General features: G+C 51.9%; 2 protein-coding genes across 2 annotated transcripts in view; one reads left to right on the top strand and one right to left on the bottom strand.

Annotated features, from left to right (window-relative positions):
* Nucleotides 1-2,285, top strand: part of MRM3 (mitochondrial rRNA methyltransferase 3) — a 2,434-nt gene extending 149 nt beyond the window's left edge. Inside the window, exons 2-5 of the mRNA XM_010722172.2 lie at nucleotides 4-122; nucleotides 203-447; nucleotides 1,271-1,426; nucleotides 1,616-2,285. Coding sequence (XP_010720474.1) covers nucleotides 4-122; nucleotides 203-447; nucleotides 1,271-1,426; nucleotides 1,616-2,184 — 1,089 coding nt within the window. The 3' untranslated portion in view covers nucleotides 2,185-2,285. The remainder of the gene's footprint in view (nucleotides 1-3; nucleotides 123-202; nucleotides 448-1,270; nucleotides 1,427-1,615) is intronic.
* Nucleotides 2,286-4,153: 1,868 nt separating this feature from the next.
* Nucleotides 4,154-22,086, bottom strand: part of NXN (nucleoredoxin) — a 32,719-nt gene continuing 14,786 nt past the window's right edge. Inside the window, exons 2-8 of the mRNA XM_010722069.1 lie at nucleotides 20,238-20,355; nucleotides 18,695-18,828; nucleotides 18,218-18,318; nucleotides 17,837-17,943; nucleotides 10,495-10,674; nucleotides 7,937-8,061; nucleotides 4,154-5,323 (exon numbers count right to left, since the gene is read on the bottom strand). Coding sequence (XP_010720371.1) covers nucleotides 5,141-5,323; nucleotides 7,937-8,061; nucleotides 10,495-10,674; nucleotides 17,837-17,943; nucleotides 18,218-18,318; nucleotides 18,695-18,828; nucleotides 20,238-20,355 — 948 coding nt within the window. The 3' untranslated portion in view covers nucleotides 4,154-5,140. The remainder of the gene's footprint in view (nucleotides 5,324-7,936; nucleotides 8,062-10,494; nucleotides 10,675-17,836; nucleotides 17,944-18,217; nucleotides 18,319-18,694; nucleotides 18,829-20,237; nucleotides 20,356-22,086) is intronic.

The raw sequence follows: 22,086 nt of genomic DNA, 5'->3' as shown, positions 1-22,086 counted from the left end.
GAGCGGGCCGAGGCGCAGCAGAGCCCCGTGGAGCACCATCCGCCTCCCCCGGCTGTGGAGCGGGGCTCGGCCGGGCCCGGGCTGTGGTACGAGAAGGCGTCGCCCGGTGACAGGAGCCTGGGGTGAGGCGCGAGGGCGGGAGCGGCCCCGTCCCGGCAGCGCTCCCCTCAACTCACGCTTTCTACCCTCGATTTCTCCTCAGAAAAGTGGTGACCATCGCTAAGTCGCGGAGTTTCCGCGACCGCCACGGGAAGGTGCTGCTGGAGGGGCAGAGGCTGATCCGGGACGCGCTGGAGGCGGGCGCCGTGCCCCGGGCTTTGTTCTTCAGCACCGCCCTGCACCTGAGGGAGCTGCCGTCGGCACCGCTGAAGGGAGCCCGCCTGGTGAGGGTGAGGTTCGAGGACATCAAGTGCTGGTCCGACGTGGTGGCCCCGCAGGGGATGATAGGTGAGATGTGATAAAAACAGTGACAACAGCGCTCAGAGGGAATTCGTTCCATTGCTGATAAGTGGATAAGGATGATCTCTGGCTTCTAGCAGCTCTGGCAGTGTGTCAAACACAGCGTAATGGGAGAGCTCCCTTCCATTGGACCTGCTGTGAGAGCTGTGAAAGCGGCTGCTGGATTCATACACGGTGCTAATGCTCAATTGTCACAGCACGCTGCTTTAGCTCTGCTGGGAAACAGTTCTCTCTGGGGAGTGACAAACTCTTCACAAATGTCCCTTAAGCAGTGTGTCCAAAGATGGGCAATGGAGCTGTGCAGGGTCTGGAGCAGAAATCTTAGAGGGAGCCAGGTGAGTGAATTGGGATGGTTCAGATCCCACGGCCTTGTGAATGAGGCCTCATTGATCTCTACAGTGACTTGAAAGATTGTAGTGAGGTGGGCGCTGGTCTGTGCTCCCACGTAACAGCAATAGGACGAGAGGGGATGGTCTCAAGTTGCACCAGGAGAAGTTCAGGTTGGATATTTGGAAGCTTATTCTCTGAAAGAGTGGTCAAGCAGTGGGACAGGCTGCCCCATGAGGTGAGGGAGTCCCCCTCCCGGAGGCTTTTGAGAACCGTGGAGATGAGGCACTGAGGAACATGGTTCAGGGGGCCTGGAGGGAATGAGGTGGGGTTGGACTTGGGGATCTTTGTGGTCTTTCCCTACCTTAATGATTCTGTGATTCTATGATTCCCTGAGGCTTTCTCCAGCATACCTACAGCTGTGACAGCCAGCCCTCTCTTCGTGGTGCATCACCCAAAGCTCATCAGCACTTTGTCTCCTCAGGGATCTTCTCCAAGCCTGATCATGCCAAGATGTCTTACCCTGCTGCCCAGCTGCCCCTAGTCCTCATCTGCGACAACATTCGGGATCCAGGAAACCTGGGGACTATTCTGAGATCTGCAGCAGGAGCAGGTTGTGAAAAAGTGCTGCTCACCAAAGGTAAGGGCCTTTCTCCCAGGACAAATGTTTAGTTTGACAGATCTCTGGGTTAAGGCAGTGCTTAAAGATGTTGTTTCATGGAATTTGTAAGCAGTGTCCAGCACAGACAAGTTTTGCTGTGGGAAGCAGTTCCTGAGTGCGTCTTTGCTGGAACTGCTGCACTGTCACTGTTTTCCTCCCCTGTCTCAGGCTGTGTGGATCCATGGGAGCCAAAGGTGCTTCGTGCAGGTATGGGAGCTCACTTCCGTGTGCCCATTGTTGCCAATCTGGACTGGGAATCTGTTCCCAGCAACCTTCCTTCTGGTGTGCGGGTCTGCGTGGCCGACAACAAAGACCCAGGGGCTCAGGCTGAGACAGAACCCACGTCCCAGAGAGCTGGCAGGTCTGGCTCCCATTCTGGCAACCCAAAGGCTCCTGTAAAACCCAAATACAAGGCTGCTCCTCCTGAACATGAGGATGAGGAGAGAACGGAGGGCGTCAGCGCCTCGGAGCTTGCTGCACAGTATTACTATGAGAACTGGATGCGGTCCCCAGCAGCAGTTGTGGTTGGTGGAGAGACCCATGGCCTGAGCCCAGACGCGCTTCACCTCGCAGCCAGCACAGGTGGGAAGAGACTGGTTATCCCTGTGGTGCCTGGTGTGGACAGTTTGAACTCTGCTGTAGCTGCTGCCATAGTGCTGTTTGAAGGGAAGAGGCAGTTGCAGCGGAGGAGGCACAATCAAGAAGATGAAAGGCAGAAGTACCCAGTAATGGGATAAATTGCAGCGACTTGGGTGCTGAAGCAGCAACCCTTCCCTTTGGCACTCCGCAAAGAAATTAATTAATAAAAGAGCAGCCTGGTCTGTTTTGTTTGCTAAGAGATTGTTAAATAGCTGTGCCTGGAGCTACCCCCTCTTACTCCATGCTAGTGCAAGTGGAGCATGAGCTCCTCAACTTACCTGTGTGTGTGCATGCTGGGGGTGGGAGGAGGGACACAGCTTGCCCTGTGCCTCACCAGGAATGCTGCAGAGAGGTGAGCAGAGCTCCATTCACACCAGACCCCATGTAGCAGCTGCAGTAGCATCAGTGCCAGCCTGGCCAGGATGCTGCTGGCAAAGCATGTCATTCCTCTTGCAGCCCTTAGGCTGTGCAACCACCAGTACTGCTGTAACGCTTGCCTGAGGACAACAGGAGCCACTGTACTTGTGGCTCTGGATTAGGAATGCCTGACAGCTGCCACCTGAACAGCTCCTGTCCATGCTTACACAAACCCTGTGCCCTCATCAGGCACCCCACCGTGGTGCAGGGTAGCTGAGCACCAGCCTGCGCTGCTGCCAGGAGGTGGCAGTGCCTGTCCCATGCAGCTCAGCTCTGGCAGCTGGGCCTCAGCACTGATAAATTATGAATGAGGGACAGGAAGAGGGAGCTGCAGGCACTACTGCTCACCGTGAACATCCATCTGAGGAGAATAAGACCGGGGGCCGTGTCCATATCTCCTTGAGGACAGCAGTAACTTGCAGTAACACCCTCCCCAGATGCAGGACTGGGAGCTCCTGCCCATGTTGCACGATGCTCTCAGCTTCCCTGACAGCTGTATGTTGACTGACAGCTCCTGTGACAGCGCTGGCTGCCACCTGCCTTCACTGGTTGCAAGTTGCATGAGCTGCTCACTCAGCCCACTGCTGGCTCCTGTTTCCTGTTACCACTGAAAGGTCATTGATAGATCCAATTGGGAGACACCCAGAGACAGCCAGCCTCTTCCACATCTAAGCCCTGACAGCTGAGTGCTAAGCAGCCATTAGCTCACAGCTGAAAGTGCTCCAGCCAACCAGTTATATCCCCAGAGACTGGTTCTGTCCTGGTTCCCATCAAATTGACCCCAAACAACCCAATTCTAGGGCAGAAAATTGCTGCTTTGCTCCAGTTCCTACCAAGCAGTGACCAGTGTGACTGTGGCAGGCATTGCTGCCTCTCTGGGAGCCCCAACCACAGCGTCCAGAGGGAAATGAATATGGGTTCTCCTACAAACATCAGCCACTGCTGCATGACCAAACACTACAGAAACCGCGGTTCCAGTTCCAACCTCACTGTAACTGTCTTTCAAACCACAAACACATCGAGATAGCCCCCAAACCAGCAGGAACCTGCAGTAGACAGCCAACGTGCGCTAGGTGGCAGTGGGGTCTGGAAGTGATTGCATTGCCTAGCTGCTCCACACGCAGCAGGAATTGGGACTGCAATCGCACTGCACGCTCCCGTAACCCTGAGGTGGATGGTAACTCACCAAAGCATTATTCCCTCAAAAAATCCCCAGTAAAGGGAGGATCTGAGTTAATTCAGCTCATCGGGGGCACTACGGAAGCAGGGCTGACCCCACCTTCCAGCCTAGTGCTGGGGAGGGCAGTGAGCTGTGGCTAACAGATCCACGGTGCTGCTGCTTCCTGACCGCCTCACAGCTCAGCTTAACCAGCACCAAACACGAGAATCTGAAACATGCAAAACAACAAGAGAGATTTATACAATTTCTGCCTTTCCGCACTTGGCTGCTTTTCCCAACTCCTGCCAGGGTGGGTTGCTGTAACAGTGATAAAGGGAGAGGCTGTAATCCTGCCATTGCTGACAAATGAGCTGAAAGGAAACGTGGTGGCTCACACAACGCCCACTATTCAGCTCCAGGACACCGCCCTGATGGAAACAGCACCGGGGTCTGTGCTGGGCTGTGGGACGCGGCAACCGGCACCTCCCAACTCGGTTATTAGATCAGTTTTATTACAAAGTTCCAATCACCATGTACAGTTTTTACAATGTCACTTTTGGGAGAGCTTGGCTGTGCTAAAGAGTGGGGAGGAATCTTTTTTTCTTTTTTTTCTTTTTTTTTTTTCTTTTTTTTTTAAGAACAGCACCATTACTGTCAGGTTTGGGACACACCTACAAAAAACAACTAACATAGAGGGGTCGACAATTCATACCAGAGAGAAGGAACAGGAGGGAGAGGGGATAGGGAGAGCACAAGGGAGAGACCACGGGGAGACGACGGCAGCCTGGTGGTGTTCTGCTCCTGGCTCAGTGCAGGAGGGGATATCTGTGTGCCATGGGGGGGTTGGAGTCCCCCGACATGCGCAGCCAATTGCTGCATAAGGCTGACGGTGTGTGGGGTAGGAAAACTACCCAGGAAGTTCTCACCCCAGGGAGGAAAAGCCTGGCTGCGCTGTGGTCTTTCAGAGGTTGTCAGCAGTTAAGACTTTGTTTGGCCTCATCAGGGCACTGTTACTCGAGTGGGGAAGGAAGGTGGGGCGGGGGCAAAGGGGACAATTTCCTTATTGCTTCCTTAAAGTAATTTAGTCAGCAGAGGTTTAGGAAAGGAAAGAAAGGGGAGAAGGAGAAGAAAAGAGCCCCGAGAACCCCATCCACCGCCTGATGCATACGTTGGGAAGAACACCATGCAAAAAGATTTGCCTGCTAGCTAGTGCCATGTATAAAGTAAGTACGGTAACAGTTCTGGCCTGGTTATTAGAGAATATATCACCATGAAGCACAAGCGAAGTCTCCGAACGCCAACGACTCCCTGCTGAAAGTGCATCTCAAGGAGTTTGCTTAGGAGAAGGATTCACTGCGTAGAACAAGGCACCACAAGAAGGTTGGATACTGGGTCGGGCGTGAGAACACGCTGGAGAATCCATGAGCGGCGGAAGAGAGACCTAGTTTTAAATAATGTCTGTTGGTGCAGAAGCTCCCTTAGATGGGCTCGGGTTTTAGCTTGTCTGCTAGAAAGTCGCTGACGAAGGCTTCCACGATCTCCGGCGTGATCTCCTCCACATCCATCACATACTTGGCTCTGGCCGACATGTCCAGGATGGTGAGCAGGGGTGCAGCCTCAGGCAGGTTGGTGTAATCCCGGAGAGAGTCAGTCATGTCATCCTGGAGGCCAAAACGAGAGGGATAGAGGAGCATCAGCAGAACTACACAGCCAGGAGCAGCGCTCCTGAAGTGGTGCAGCCCACACACATCCCACAGAGCGCTATGCTGGGCCGAGCTGAGCCCTACCACCTACCCAGAGAGCAAACCCAGGCTTCACTCTCACCCTGCTTCTTACCTCTCTCCAGCCCCTTCCTTCCTCTGCTTCACACCCCCAGGACCCCTCACCCCACAGGCAGACCCACAGCGTGTGAGTGCAGGCCCAGAACCCATAGCACACTCGAGCAACGCGCTCAGCAGCCAGACAAATCACATCTCTGGGCAAAGGGGAAAACTCATTTATCACTGCTGGGGCTGTGGAATTCAAACGTTGGTGCTGCGGCAATTCATCTCCTGAGCATGGCAGGGAGATGTGGGGACACACAGGGGCCGTGTCCGGATTGCATGGTCATTGAAACCGGGCATTTCTCTGAGCAGTTTTCCAACAGCAGCGATGGAAATAAAGGAATCCAGAGGCGGCTGGGAGCAATGCAGCACGGGGCGGCGGCCGGCAGGGTGGTTCCTATCGCGCCTCCCCTTCCACTGCAGGATTTTCTGGCGCAGGACCACGTGGCAGGGAAGGGAGAGCAGGGCTGGGCCCGTGACCTCGGCCCCCCGCGCTTCCCACCTCTGGGACCAGCCCAGAGCCGAGGTGTTGGGATGCCTCGTCCTTTATGTGATCGCTGCAAAGCAACTGAAACCTTTTAATCAATGCAAAACCGGCCCAAAGGCGCTGGCAGAGGAATGGGAGGCGCCTGCTCCGGCCGCGGCCTGGTTGCATTGTGCACTGGGGCCAACGGAGACCCGAGGCCAGCAGCCAGGGCTATTGAGGTGACGGATGAATGGGACGTGCCGGATGCTCCCCATTCTTCGGCCCTGCTGCCGCAGGGATGTTGGGAGCCACATGAATAGCGGCAATGTTTCAGCTGCAGCCAGCGAGCAGGAGGAAAACGCTTCGCAGGCTCTGGGGGAGGGGGGCAGCTCCCAGACCCTCACCATAGAGCCCTTCCAACAAGAGACTCATTCAAGGGCATGGGGCCGAGTTGGGACTTTCAGAGACCCGTCACGGCCATGGGAGCACAAGTGCCTGGGTGGAGGGGGCCCAAGGGGCTGTGGGTGGTGGTGGTGGGGGCTCAGTGTGGGGGGAGCCCGGTGCGGCATCGCAGGCCTCTTTGTGTGCTGGGCGGCTCCTGGGGACCCGCTGGTGCGCACTGCGGCTGTGACGTGAGCATGGAGGCCGGGCGGGCGAGCAAGCGCACAGCAGCTTGGCAGTTCCCACCTTCCTGGGTCCCACAGGAGGGGAGCCAGGAGCTTTTTTGAGCCTTACGCAAAACCTTTCTGGTTTGCAAGACTATAGAAGGGTGTGGCACTGCACAGAGGACAAGAGTGTCCCGCTTCCCTGAAGGCCAGCAGCAGAACGCTGGCTCTGGGCACTCTGCACCACATTCCCAGCACCAGTCCAGCCACCAGTAGAGTGGCAGCTTGGGAAACACTCATTTCCCACAGGGCGGGTGAAGCCCAAAAGGAGGGAGTGCTGTGACAAAGCACCTTACACCACAGCAGTCAAGCCTCAGACCTTGCAGATCTGCTCCCCAAGCAGCCCCTGCCCATTCCCAAAGGCAGTTTTGTCCAGTATTATCTGCACAGCACAGAAATCATCCCTCCCCATGGGACTGGGACTGCCTCCACAGGAACTGGGCAGGCAGTAGCATGCAAACTAGCTGCAGGCCAGGCTCATCCTACACCACAGCCAGGAGCTGCCCCATCAACTGGGCGAGTGCACCATGGGGTCCCTCACTTCAAAGCTGTGATGAGGAAAACCCTCTCCAGCGACGTGGGAGGGCTCTTGTCTGCTAGCCTCTCCCCTTCCAGGCAGCCTGGGCTGGCCTGGCCCAGCTCCCAGCAGAGCCCATGCTGCCAGCTCGCGCTGGCACCACCGCGATGACTTTGGGCGGCTGCCAGCCCATTAGGGAAGAGGCTGGAGTGCTGGTCCCTTCCCCTCTACTCAGGGTGGCAAGAAAAGCAGCAGCACTGCAGTGAGGTGGGAAGCACAGCCAGGCTGACCTGGCTGCCAACACAGACTGAAAGCAGAGACTGACTGGGACTGCTGCCCGTGCAGCCAGCACACACAGCCCCAGTGTTTGAAGTGGCCACATGGGGCTGGCAGCCCCAGCGTGGGAGCTTGCCACCCACTCCTGTCTCCCAGCGCCCATCTCTGCCTGTCCCCACCAGTTCCCTTCCTGGCCTTGAGGCTTTCCCACCTGTCTACAAGCCCAAGACTCATAGGTACTGAGGGCAACCTACTGCAAAACTTGGGAAAGAATCCCCCAGCTACTAGAATCCAACCCAGGCTGCATGGCTGCACTCAGCTCACCTGAGCTCCATGACTAGTTGCTGCAGCTCTGTGTCTCAGTTTACCCACCCGTAGTGCAGACAGCACTACCCAACCCAGCTCAGACCCTGAGGCCCGTGGCTCAGCAGCACACAGGATGGAAATTGCCCTGTTTCCACCAGCCCCAGCAGCACAGGATGCAGCCCTGTGCTTTCAGGGAGCTCTCACATTCCCCTCCTGCTTACCTCGCCTGCCACAAAGAAGAGCAACGGTGCCTCCTCCTCTTTGGCTTTGTACTTGGCAATGATTTTTTCAGCTATGGGCTGAATCAGTTGTTTCGCTGCCTCCGACTCTCCGTCATCCTCTGAATCTGCAGGGCACAGACGTGGGAAGACGAAGCAAAGAGACGATACAAAAAGGAGGTTAGGATCAAACAGATGCAAACAGCCCGGGGCATGGGCAGCTCTACCCCACAGCAGCAACACGGAGGAAATAGGAGTCCGAACACACAGCAGCAACTTCAAAGCATGCGGCTGTGTAGCAATTAGGGAGCAGCTGAATTGCACTTTTCATGTGAGACAGGGAAACATGTAACAGAAGAGCAGCGCCCGCTCCCAAAATACTTCACCGCTTGCTCCCTTGGTGCTGCTGCTGCTGCTGCAGCACAGGGACAAACAGACACAACAAAGCTGGTGTGCAGCTTGAAAAGGTTGGGCTGTTTTGAAGACCAAACGAATGAGCTGCCTGCCACCCTGCCCGCCACCCACCATCCCTCCGCCTTGGGACGGCTGCTCAGCAGCTTTCCTGCTCGAGTCTCCGCGGCGGCGGCTCTGTAAAGGCAGCTTTGATTTGCCAGAGGTAGAGTAGAAAGAGATGGAAACATCAATCAAATGCCAGCCACCACTGAAGTTCAAATACTGAGTTGGAGAGAAGAGAGACAGCGTCCTTGAGCAGCACCTAGATGAAACGATTTCAATTTGGGGACAACTTTTAGCATGAAAAAAATAATAATAATTAAAAAAAAAACAAAAAAAACGAAAAAACTAGAAAACAGGCTCCTGGTTGCCTGGCAGTGTGCAGCTCATGTGAGCCCCTGGAACCACCTGGTGGGCATTTCCCAGTACCAGAGCTTTTGCACAATGCTTCCCCACCTCCTCCCTGGCTTCTTTAAGCAAAGACAAGAACGCTGAGGACACTGCATGCTGCATTGTTGGATGTGCCCTGTGTGGACGACAGAGATAAATACGTAGAGTTGTGGGGCTTATGCAGTGATTGATTTTTCTGCTAACAAACGCTGCTGGCTGCACTCCAGGCCAGCCCTCAACATTCTGGCTAACCCAGCCCTAAACTCTCCAGCGGCAGATGTACATCGCTCAGCATTTATTCACCCCCGATTCTTGCTAAGCCCACTGACACAGCCCCGACCTCACACACTGCACTCAGCAAATCCCACGTCCCTCCCAGTGCCTCAGGCTGCTTCTTTCTGGGGGTGCTGATGTCTCCAGGTGACCCCAACATCAGTTGAACACAGAAAGCACAACTGAGCTCTGCACTGCCCCAAAAAGCAAGGACAACTGCTGCTGGGGGTCTCTCAGCAGGACACAGGCTGGCCAGAAGCCTCCATTTCCATGTTCCCAGTGCATGACTTAGTGCAGCACCAGCAGCTTTCACCAAGGCTGAGCATCCCCTTGGACCCAGGCGAGAGCCCTGGCCGCTGTTTGCAGAAAGGTGATAGAAAAACTTTGCTCAGAGCAATACAAAAATAACTCTTTCCTGAGGCCTGCAGTGACAGCCCCCATCAATCACACTCAGCGTGGAGAGCGAGTCCTCCCAGATTGAGGAGAATATTTTTGGCTCTGTGCTCACATCCCCTGCTGGGTTCTACTGAATAAATAATCAGGGTCAAAAGGAAATCTGAAAGGGAGGAAGGGAAAGAGCAAGAGACACATCATAAATGCTGGAGAAAAGGGGTTTTCGCTAACAAAGGGTGTGTGAGGAAGCAGGACACAAGCCTTGACTGTGTCCAGCAGCCCTCAGCACGCTCCAGTGCCTGGCAAGCAGGCTCAGGGTGACAGAGGCTCTTCAGCAAACGCACTGCACTCTGATCAGGGCAACTGCAGCTTCCCACTGGGCTCTCTTGCTCACCATGGAAGTCAAAGCACTGGTGAGATTTCACCATTTCTTGCTGGAGAGGAAGGACTAGGACAACCCAGCTGTGCTCCAGGCCCATCTCCAGCCACAGCTGAGCTTCATGGGTGGGTAAGCAGCAGCAGAGGGACAACAGCTTGGGAGGGGAAGTCTGTTTTGTCCTGCAGCCAGATCCCCTTGTAGAGGGGACACGCAAGAACCAACAAACCTTGCTCAGCCAAGGAATTCAAGCCCTGAGCTGCAGTTGACAGCATACAGCTGCAACCCTTCTGCCTCCTAAGCTTCAGGTATCAGCTCCAGAAAAGGCCTTCCTCCTCTCAGCCACCACCAGTGCATTTCAAGCACTCTTCAATGTTAATTAGCATGCCTCACCACAGCCACCACTAAAGCGTCTTTTATGACAGTTCCTCTGCTGCAAATGGCTGCTCCTCAGCATCCCTCACTGCAGGGCTGGAGTTGCAGAGTTGGAGATGCAGACATGGGCAAGCTGTGTCATGGGCACGGCTCTGGCAAACCCCTGTGAGCTGCAAGCAGCCCACGCTCCATTAGGGAGCAAGTTCCAGGACTGTCACCCTCGAGTTCCCAAAAGGGAGGCAGCAAGCTGCAGAGCCCTCGCAGCACACAGACCCCTCCCTGCCAGGATTTGGCTCCATACCTACAAAGAGAACAAGGCAGGGGCCCTCGTTCAGTTGCACAGCGTTGGAATCTGTCAGCTCCAGCACAGGTTTGGGGTGCCAGGGGAACTCTCGGCACTCGATGTCATTCAGCACCTCCACCCGCCCCTGTCGTGTGATCACCTCTCCCTGGGAGTCCAGCACGATGAGCGTTGGGATGCCTGTGACAGGAGAAAAACAGGGATTAGTGCCAAAGTGCTATTATGGGAGTAAAAGGGTGTGGGGAAAAGGATCCTTCCTATTGCCTCTGATCTGGCAGGAGCCCAGTGTCAGTGCAGCCATTGCAGCTTATGTGATGGGAAGCGGGATCCCTGGATCCTGTTTCTGTTCTGGGAGAGCAGTAATTGAGGAGCCAGAGCAGGAAGTTCGGAGACAGGCTCTGGCATCGCCTTCCTTTCCTGTCTGACTACAGGGAGAGCTCACTCACTGCTGCCTGACGCCGATGTTCCTGCACACAAACTGTGGCACAGCAGACAGGACCCTGCTCAGGAGCTCAGTGCAGCTCACAAAGCATGGACAGAATTGACTCCCATGTGCAGAGCAGAGCTCAGCATCCACACATCACCACCCCAGCCTAGAGACTCGTGGTTCAAAGCATCACAAGCAAACCTTGTGGCAGGGCAGGCTGCGAGCAGCAGCAGCCAGGAAGCAGGGTGTGTTTGTTCCCAGCAGAAGCCCACATTTCAGCAGCCATGAACTCCTCCATGAACCCCCACGCCCCTTCCGACACAGAAGTAATCATCCCATCATTTTCACAGCACACATCTGGGTCCAGCAGGTCATGAATGTTACACGGCTGGGACACCTTCTTTGTATGGAGAGGCAGACACCTGAGGTCCCCAGCTGATGAAAGGCTGAGGAGCAGAAGGCAGCTGCGCAGCAAGCACAGCCTTCACTGAATGAAATGGCCAAACAGGACTACTGGTCCCCGCTGGGAATGCCCCAAGGAACTGGTGCACTGAGCAGAAACAGAGCTGGGCAGCTCTGCTGGCACCACCAGCCCAGCGGTTAAGAGAAGGGGAAGTTAAGCTCAGTGCTAATTCATTTGAGCTGCTCCTTTCCTCCACAAGCCCCCAGGGGACGAGGGGATGTGGTGCTGGGACTCTGCTCCAATGACTGTGCAGCTCCTGCCCCAGCACAGCACTGCGGCTGTGGGGAAAGCTCAGCAGGCACAGGACTGCAGAGCTGCTGGATACTTCCTGCACTTCAAATCAATTTCGCAGGTAATTATTTCACCTTTTATTACTTTGGAGCCGGCTCCTAAGTTATTAAAAATGCTGTCCTGGTGGGTTTGCACATCGCACTTCCAGCTGTGTGTGCACCAGCAGCTGCTCAGACTGCAGAACGCACCATTATTTGCAGTTCCCTGGAGCTGAGCAACACCAGATGGCATAGGGACCATGCAGAGCTGTGCCCTTAACCCAAAAAAATGCCTTCTGTCTGGGGCAGAAAGCTGGCATCCAACAAACAGATGTAGGTGCACACCAAAACTGCAAGATTCAGGATGAGTGCATGCACATGGATGCACTGAGCCTTCCCTGGCTGTGCTGCCAGCCCATAGGATGTTGCCAGCACCTCTGGGCAGGGCCACGTCCTTGCCAGGGGACAGCGTGGGAGCAGATGGGGAAACTGAGAATCCCTCACACCAGTGCCGGCCTGCAGATCACTGGCACTCATCCAAGCTGATTTCCCCAGCTGGGGCCCAGAGCTGCTCATTGCTGAGCACAATGCAGCTCCTCCAGCCCCAGTACAGCCAGGCTGAGTGCCCTCCTGCCTGCAGGATGGGGGTACTGAGTTGTTTATTTCTGCAGCAGCCCTTGGGATAGGGAGGAACGCATGTTCTGCTTCATCCAGGGAAAACAAACAAAGAAACAAACCAAAACCAGAGAAATAATCAATTAAATATGTCCTTCAATACAAAGAGGGATAGGGTAGATGTGGCATAGCCCCTCTCTCCCGAGAATAATAAGGCTATGTGTGTCAGAGAGTGCCAATTTAGGCCAGAGCACCATTCTGCCCAGAGCTATAGGGCTGGAAAGCCCCAGGATAAAACAAAAGCCTTATGAGGAGTGCACTAAAATGAGAACCTGAAAACATAGCCAGAATGGGTATGAGTAGAGAAAGGGATCCCAGCAATAGCTAAGGGATTTTTCTTCTTGTTGCAGAGAGCATGGCTTTAATGATGCTTTCATTCATCCCACCTGGCTGCAGCAGACGTCTTAAGACAGGTCTCCCAGGAAGCCTTAAGCACAAGCTAGAAAAACACAGCAGATGTGACACAGGCTCAGAAGAACTGCAGCTTTTCACGTCAGGACCAGCTGCAGCTCTGCCCTAACAACATACAAGTCAAACTGTTGGGAATAAAGGCAAGGTTTCACCAGAAGGTAGTGGGCTGCTGGCTCTGCAGGCTGTGGGGCCTTGGCCCTGGGACTTGCTGGCTGGGACAAAGCAAGGAGAGGCTGCAGACAGCTGAAATTTAGCACAAGTCAATTCCCGACATCTGGCCAGGTGGGTACTGTGCAGGGGACACCAGCTGGTAGCACACAGAGGAGGCTTCCAGGCCCCAGAACTGATAGTTGTGGCAAGCTCCTGCAGTGTGGCCCTGGGGGTGAATGGTGTTGAATGTCAGTGAGATGCTGCTTTTGGGACACGCCTGCAGGGAAGGCTCGTTCTGCACTGACTGCCGATGGCTGCCCCTAACCCGCGGGACGATGGAGCTGCAGGAGCTGGTGGTCAAAGCCAACAGGAATGGCTCACGCTGGCGATTTCATCTGGGAAAAACACTGCTCTGTCATAAAGGACACAAAAAAAACATCCCGAAAGGAAGGAAGAAGGAGACAATTTGATACCGGGCCCCAAGAGACAGGGGCCAGGCAGCCAGTGTCAGCACCAGGCTCTGCTGTCAGACGCTCATCACTCAGTGCTCAACCCAATTGCTATCAGGCATTTCCTCATCCACCCAGCAACAGCCTCCAAATCAGAGCAGCAAACTGTGACAACAAATCTTCCTACTCTTGCCTCTAAACCCAAAGGTTCATTTCAAGCCACATTTATTAGAAATACTCGATCAAATCATTTTCTGTGCAGAAGAAACCAGCGTGCTGCTGCTGTCTCCTGGCACTGTCCCCCTGTGCAACAGTGGGTTACTCACGAGTGCTCTGAATTCTAGGCATTTCTCTAGGAAATACACGGCTGACTGTCTGTCCCAGCCTGCCTGCAGGTCCGGGCGAGCGGCTGCATTCCCCTCATTCCAGCCCAGACAGGGCTGCTCACATTCCTCCCATGCACAGGGCTGCACTCGTTGGGTCAGCTGCAGGAGCTGCACAGTAACACAGCGTGATGGCTGGGCTTGCAAATCCTAAGGGAATGCCAAGAAAGAGATTTTCTATCACAGAAAGGCTTATTCATTACCTTCTGGTATTCAAAATAGCGCCAGGGCAGGGAGAGGTTAAACAGAGTGGAAGGAATTGGGAAAACTCTCTCTGTCCCTACCCTGCAAGGCACAAAGCATCAGAAATACTACTGAAGCCAAGAGAAGCACATGATGATCAGCACCCCACATAATTCAGGTCTTCATCCATTTACGATTCACATCCTCACCCAGGATGCCTGCTATTTGGCCCCCTCCAGAGGTGCATTATCTGAGAGATGCAGCCAGCCAGCCCACAGCACTGGGTTTGTGGGATCAGCTCTCAGCAAGGCCACAGCCCTTCCTGCACCTCCTTCGGCCAGCCAGCCCCAAATCCAGCAGACTGAAGCAGGCTGCAAAGGAGCCTGTCTGACCTGGCAATAATCAGGGCCTGCTTTAGACACAGATCATTCTGTTAGTGCTACCCCACAGACACCAGTGATTTCATCTGCTATTCAGAACAGTTACATTTGCATATGCAGACACACACCAAAACACCCTGCTGCTAAAACTTCCAAGACTCAGAAAATAAGACTCTAAGATAAATCACCCTGTGTTTAACGTGTTTGGGAATGCCAATAACACATCAGAAAACTTGAGGCTGACTTCATGATTTTCAGCCTGTTAAGAGGCGTGTGACATGCAGGATCCATAAATTTCACCTTTCATTTGGCATCAGAGGCTCCTCATCAACCACAAAGCTCTGCTTTCCTTTCTGGATCCATATGGTGAAGGCTGAGGTTGCTGCAGTGCATCTGTCCCTGTTGCCACAGCCACCCCAGAGCATACTGAGCACTCTCCTGGTCTCCTAAGCTCCTTCCCCTGCATCTCTGGCTGGGCATCCTTAACCAGCAAGCCTCAAACCAAACCCACACCTGCTAACCTGGGTACTCCTCCCCCCTTCCTACTCACCTACAGCCACTACGTGTTATTTTAGAGCCTTTTGGGGGCTCTGGTAATTGCCGTGAGTCATAACACCAGAATTTAGTTATCAAGAAGAATCATAGATCAGACATTCTGCAATGAATATTGTATAAGCCTTAGATGAGAATTAGCATAGACGGGCTCAGTTTGACTCTACGCATTAGAAAATGGATTCAGTTCCCATGAGGCGAGCATTTTGCAAAAACATGGGGGCCAAATGATTTGTTACTGAACCTGGCAATGCATTTATTTATATATTAAAACCCATATCCGACATGGAAATCTCATCTGCATTAAGTCTGCTGGCTGAGCAATCAAAATCACCATGAATAAAAGGCTCAGAGAACACAACACTGGGTTTTATTGCTGGTTGTTTTTTTTTTTTACCTCTTTAGAAGAAAGCTTCAGAAACCCAGCACAGGAAACCTTTCCTGGCCATGACTTCCCAGCTGGGCCGTGGAGTGACCAGCGGGTGTCTGGAACAGAGCCCAGGGTTGAAACAACAGGTCTCTGAAGCTCCCCCAGGTAACTGCATATCCCCCAGTGCTGCAATGCATCCCACAGGGAACTTCCAGGATCACAAAATCTCTCCTAGGACATGCAATAAAGGACAATTCCCATCTAAGTATAGCATTCATTACCAATCCCTGCCCAACAAGGAGAGTTAGGAGACTTCATTTATGACAGCCACATGGAAGCACACAATGGAGAATTCTTTGCAAGAAGCTGTGATATGAGAAACAACTCTCTCTCAAGACAGTGCTGCACCCAGAAGCAATTTAATATAGGTGGGTATGGTACAGCCCACTGACTGTTATGAATAGAAGCATTCAAGTCAACCCAAATAAAGGCCAATAACTCAACTTACATTTTACACTGAGTTTTTTGAATGCTGTAGGGGCCAACACAGGACTAAAACAACATGAGGTCTGACTGTCTTGCTGCTTTCCAGCAGCCCAGTGCTGTTCAGGAAGACAAGTTCTTTTGTTGTCCCAGCTTCAGGAAGGGCTCTGCTGGCCTGAGAAAAATCAGAGGAAAAGCCACCCTGCAGACACAACCCGAGGCACGTGCTCTTACACAGGGGCTGCCTGGTGCCAGAGGCCAGCAGGGCTGCACAGGGCTGCATGGATGCTGCTCCCTGCACAGCGCGGTGAGGACCGAGAACAAAGGCAGCTGCAGGAGCAGCACAGTGTTGTCCAACTTTGACAGGAAATGTGGAAAGCCAAGCAGGCACTCAGAGAGCAAAACTGCTAGAATGCTCTGTGAGGATGAGGAATCATTGCCTATGCAGGAATAAGTGACAACCCAGCAACCACTGGGAGCGGGGAGGAGGTTTTCCCCAAAACAGTATAAACCAGTCCTCCTATACATTTCAGTGTGACTGCCCATCGCGCTTCATCCTTGCAGGGAGGTTCCTACTTTATGAAAAAACTGTGAAGAAGTAAGGTTTGCAGTCAAACGTGCCCAAATCCCAGTGTCAGTGTCCCCAGTAAAGCATCCCTGTCACGTGGAAACACGAGGGGTAAAATGGGAGCCATGTCATTGAGGAAAGGGTCAGGGCACATGGGAACAGCAAATATTTACATTTTCAGGTCAGCACACAACCAAGAGAGACATTTAAGGAGACAGCGGCTGAAGTTAAAGGGAAGGCTGTTGTTACTGTTTCCCTGGCTACAGCACGCTCAGCGCTGAGTATCCATGTCTGGACACCTTATTTACAGAAAGTCCCAGCGAAACTGGCAGCAGTCCTGCAGGGCTCCACCGAAACCAGCACTAGAGAAGGTTTTGAGCAGGCTGGGGAAAAGACAGATGAACATGGAAAGCTTTTGCCTCAAGGGAAGGTAATTAAGAAGCAAAATGATGGCTATTTAAAGCAGATAACAGTTATTCTTGATTTGAGGTCAGAGAACAGAGCACAGCGTTGGCACCTGAGCTCACCCCAGAAGGGGTGTTCGGGGAGGATTCTGAAGAGGGATCACGTCTCCTGGTCGCTGGGTTTCTGCCAAATGCTCATATCAGCAAAACTATCCCATTAAAGTCAACATGGATGAATAAGCTGAAATGAATGCACTCAGAGGTTTGGCCACTCTGAGACCCTTCTGCTGATGACGCTTTGCAAAAGCAATGCAGGCAAATACAGGAGGGCAAAACGTGATCACCAGGATGGTCCACAGACCCTCACTGATGTCCCCAGGCACCCTTGGCAACATTCCTGTTTCTCTGCCTGCCTCAGCCTGCACCTACCTGGTTGATGTTGCACTGAAACAATGAGAAACACACAGTTTGTAGCAAGACAAATTCCTAATTCCTTATGTACAAGGAGAAATTCTATGTATACATGGAAGCTTCCTTGCAAGCTATTCACCTTTCACATCTCTGCAGTGCACTTCATCTCCTGCATGAACAACATGCTGGTTCCTAGAAGGGCTGCTGGGAACTTTTATCATCTCTGGGACGTTCTCAAAACACCCAGACAGAGCGAGCCTCCCCCTGCCCTCTGAGAGCAGCTGAGGCTGCTGGATTCTGGCACAGATGCATACAGTAAAGGCAAAGCCATGGTTTACATCAAACATGCACTCTTCTGTAATTCATGCTGCTAACATAAACCAGATGCCATCTTCCTCAGCCTCTGCAGAGAACGATTGCCTGCCTTTGCATTACATAAAACAGCAAGAAAATGAAATTTAAGCCTTCAAGAAAAGACAAAATAAATAAATCAGTAATTAGGTAAAAAACATCCAAGCCAAAAAAAGCTTCCAAGTTTCCAGGAAGAATTAGGTTGTTTATGGAAGTCCTGTTTCGATTAACAGCCTGCCTGGCAGGTGGTAGGAATGTGAGTTTGCGGAGAGCAGAAACATGAAGCAGCTCTGCCTGGGGGCACTGCGCTTTGCTTTGCCATGTTCTTGTTTTAGTTAAACAAGAGGAGACACCACAAATGTTCAACAAAAGCAGCAGAAAGGAGAGCTGCACATCAGAAGGGCCTTTCCTACCTTGTATGCCATAGAGTCGATTCAGGCGTGACCGCCTGGCTTCATCTGCATACGGGACAGCTACCCAGGGCATCTCGCTGAAATACTGCTTGAAGGAATCCTCTGACCTGCGCAACAGAACAGTGCAGGATCCTCAGTGCTGCCCCTCTACCTGCCGCACCCCTTTTCCTCATAAAAAACCTGGCCTACAAAGATCTCTCCCCATTTGCACTAAGCCACCACCAACTGCCTCTGGGAAACACAAACCTGGGGGCGAGCTGCACTAAATTTCAAGCCCAAATTTCTCAGGAAAGGGTCTGCAGCCCACTTTTTGTGATAAAAGAAGACTGGTTGCTGTGTGGCAATCAGCTCTGCATGCACCAAGAGGTACCGCTTCGTTACCTGTCTGCACTAACGAAGAGTATCTCAAATTTCTGGCCAGCCTCCTTGATCTTCCGGTACGACTCCACCAGGACCCGTGTGAGGCTTCGGCAGGGTGGGCACTGCAAAACAACAACATGGGCGCACTGTCTAAACGATGGAGCCATCACCAAAAGCCAAACGTGATCTCTTCTCTTCTGGAGAGCCAGGAAACAGCCTTGGATGTGGCTGGTGTTAACGGTAGGAGGTCACTAACTCCTGAAATTGCCAACAAAATCTCTCCCGCTTTGAAAATCTGAAAATTCTTCCCCTTCTGAAGAGTCAGATGAGGACGTCATGCTGCTGGCTTCTACCAAAAAGACCAGGGCATCTTAACTAATTATGCACCAACCGTCCTGAGGTCTTCAGCCTCTTGCAGAGGTTGGCAACGATTCCTCACCTCGCCCAAGGGCTGCCCAGAGCTCACCGCAATTGCTCTGCAGAGCACCCACCACTCACCCAGTGTGCAGAGAAGTAGACCCCGACATGAGAGCCCTCCAGAGCACTGCTGTCTACTGTCTGGCCGTTGTTCCTTAGCAGAGGTCCAGCAACAACTTCACTAAAGGGTTTTGGCCCCCACGGGAACTCCAGACCTAGAGAGGGTTGGAATGAGATTGGAAAAAAAACAAAACAAAACAAAATACAAAATAGGAAGCACATGGAGCATTTACAGCTTCAAAAGCTTCACTAAAAAGCCATTCTGCCATTTGAAAAGATACAGGGGGGGTGTTATTTGAGGGATCCTACTGAGGTTCACCCCATTAAAGGGGGATGTAGAATTACTCAACTGCCCAGGCACCACCACAGTATTGCCTTGAGCAACCAGAGTGACCTCAGCTCCACAGGTACCTGCATCCTTGTCCTAAGCCAGAGCAACTTCTGCTCTGGTTTTGTGCCTGATAATGCATCTTTTCCTTATCTGCAGTGTTTGTTTTAACAACAGGGGCAAGGTGGTACGTGCTCAGGAATTCAGGCAGACTGTCTGCCACTTTCAGATTAAAGCCACTTTGCTGATTGCAGTCCTTGCACCCACCCTGCCTCCCAACCAGCTGCCATTCTACACAAACAGAGAAGCAGATGGTGCAGGACACATCATCACAGCTCTAATTCCTCCAAATTTAAGGCTTTAACCATAGCAATTAACCATATCACTGGACTGATTTTTTTTCCTCATGTTCCTCATGTTGAACACACACAAACTTCTAGAACTTGCACTAATCCTCTGCACCCCAAATAAAGCAAGTGTGCATACATGCAAACACATGCTCAGAATCATCTGCTGCCAGCTCCTACACAAATTGATCTGAGATATTCAGCCAGATGAGGAAGCATCACAGATGGCCCAGGCCATAACTGGTATTTGCTGCACAGTTCCTGCCAGCAGCCACCATTTTCAGTATCTACTGCATAAAGGAATGTTTGCATGGGCAGTTTAACAGCTGAACATCAGGTCTGCAGAATGTGAGTGAGGGCATGTAAAAATTATATTTTTTATAAGTATCATTAAGAAGGGTTTAAAATTAACTCCCAACACAACTTTGGGAATCGAGAACAATAGCATTTTTCTCATTGACAAATAATGGAGAACTCATCCTAACAGGCTGTGATGTCAGTGATAAGCACCCACTCTCTATTTAGGAAAGATTCTGCTTCCAAGGTACAGAAAGTCAGGTTCTATCTGTGTGCCTCCATCACAGAAAATCTAAACTTCGTGTTTCACTTAGTCTTTTTCCTCATTAGCACTTCAGACAAAAATCCTGGAGGGGAAGTCTTTGTTCTTCTGAACAAGAAAACCGAAACACAAGATCTGGCAGGAATGATGCAGAAAATGTTATACTGAAAATAATACAGTGCCTTGATTAGTCAAGTATGACAATAGCTGTTTGTTTCCTCTTTTTGTTGTTTTGTTGGGTTTTTTAAACCTCCAAGGCAATTTGGAACGTGCTAAAATAACAAGGCATTGCATACTCATGTATTTAGGGCACAGGACTCCAGGTCTTACCTTCTGGGTCATCACGGATTACCAGGAGGCCATTCCTGCAAACCACTTTCCCAGTAGAGGCATCGATAAATATCAGGGAAGGAATGTTGGAGACTCTGTACTTGTTCCACAGTTTCAGCTGTAACACAGAGGGAGGGGAGAAGATGAGAAAAGGGAGATAAGCTTGGCAGCGTGAACAGGAAGACTTTGGGGCATTACCATCTTTTAGACAAGGGCTCAGACATAAGCAAAGAAATGGAGTTGATGCAGGACAGCGTTGGAGCCACTGCACGCTGCCTGCCTCCTGCTGCAGGCTTGAACAGAGATGTAGGTACAGGCTTCTCCTTCAAACACATCTGCCTCTCTGCAAGTCAAAGGGGATAATACTTACCAGCCCTGTACTGTGCTTTGAGGGCTTTGTTTAGAAGGTATGGTAAGCACAAATACTTTTAATGCCACTGCTCTAAAGCAATTTGTAATGCTTTCCTGGCTGCTTCCTCTTCTCCAATTTCGATGTTCATTAAATAAATTTAATAACCTCTGCCAAGACACAGCCATGCTGAAAACAAGGCCAACACACAGAAACACGATTCTGCTGTAACTGGGGCTTCCCAGTTTTGTTCCCAGGAGCCACTGAATGGGTTTGGCATCAGCCTGGGGGCTGCACTGCACGCTGCCAGCCTGGCTGCAGTCCTCTGCCCACCCCAAACAAAAGCCCTGCAGGCTGGAACGGCCGCACACTGCATGTCCCAATCTAATTTTGCTGTCTCCTGGCCATTTTGCTTTGCAGCTGCTTCCCGCAGCACACTTGGGTCCATGCAGCACATTTAGGTTTCACTAGCACTATACTTAATAGTATTCCCAACGCTATCTGAGTGAGTTACAAGAACTAACACACTTTCAGTGTATTCAAAATCCTCTTGGCTCTGAAGGAAAGTGTTAACACAATCAAAGAAGACGCTACTGATCTCCATTTACCAGCATCTAGAGAAATATATGGTACTGGGCTTGGCCCATCAGCCCTGAATTTCGAATAGACACATTTCTTGGGATAAGCCAACTCATTCATAATGCTCATTCACAAACCAAATAGCTTTGGGCATATAGAAGGAAAAAAATAAAAAGATACTAAATGCAAACCAGCCCCCTGCAGTGAGTGTGGTCAAACCACAGAAGGTAAAATCCAATTCTGTGAAGTTTAAAGGGTGAGGGAGAGCTCTTTATAAGGATCACAAGCACATAATAGGGTGCTGCAAACAACGAGGAAATTACAACTAGCAATTGGATAGTTCTCCTCAAAGAGTTGCTTACATTTCACTTCATTTCGCCAAGCCTTTTGTATATGGAAAGCAGCTCCCTTAGGGCACTGCAGCATGTTGTAGCAGTTTGGCTTGGCTGAAGGAGCCCAGCAGGCAGAATCAGCTCGCTGCCTCCAAGGAAGGGGGCAGGGGCAGCCAGAACACAGGGTAAAACCAAACCAAACCCACTCTGGCTAGGATGGACAGAGCACACACACCTGGCTGTTGATCCCTGGTCTCCAGCTGACCTGGCAGCTCTCACCAAGCAACTATCTGGGGTTTCTGAGGATGCAGCAGCAGCTGGGGCCCAAACCAACCCTTGAAGAAAAGCTGTTCAGCTATTGACACTGCCAGAGCTGTCATTTACACCACTATTTGGCACGGATGAACAAACACACAACTGCCTGTAGGACGACCTGAATCATGTTGCCATTTTAAGGGCAACATTAAGCCCTGAATTGCAAATTAATGGTCCCAAAGCATTAACCATATTACTTTTGATGCCTGTATCAGAAAGCACACACGAGTGCACTACTAACATTGGAGCAGTCCGATTTGATGGTCCCCCTGTG

The sequence above is a fragment of the Meleagris gallopavo genome, chromosome 21 (assembly GCF_000146605.3).
Source record: "Meleagris gallopavo isolate NT-WF06-2002-E0010 breed Aviagen turkey brand Nicholas breeding stock chromosome 21, Turkey_5.1, whole genome shotgun sequence".
Classification (NCBI taxonomy): domain Eukaryota; kingdom Metazoa; phylum Chordata; class Aves; order Galliformes; family Phasianidae; genus Meleagris; species Meleagris gallopavo.
The sequence above is the reverse complement of the archived record's forward strand: the minus strand, read 5'-3'. Positions and strand labels throughout refer to the sequence as shown.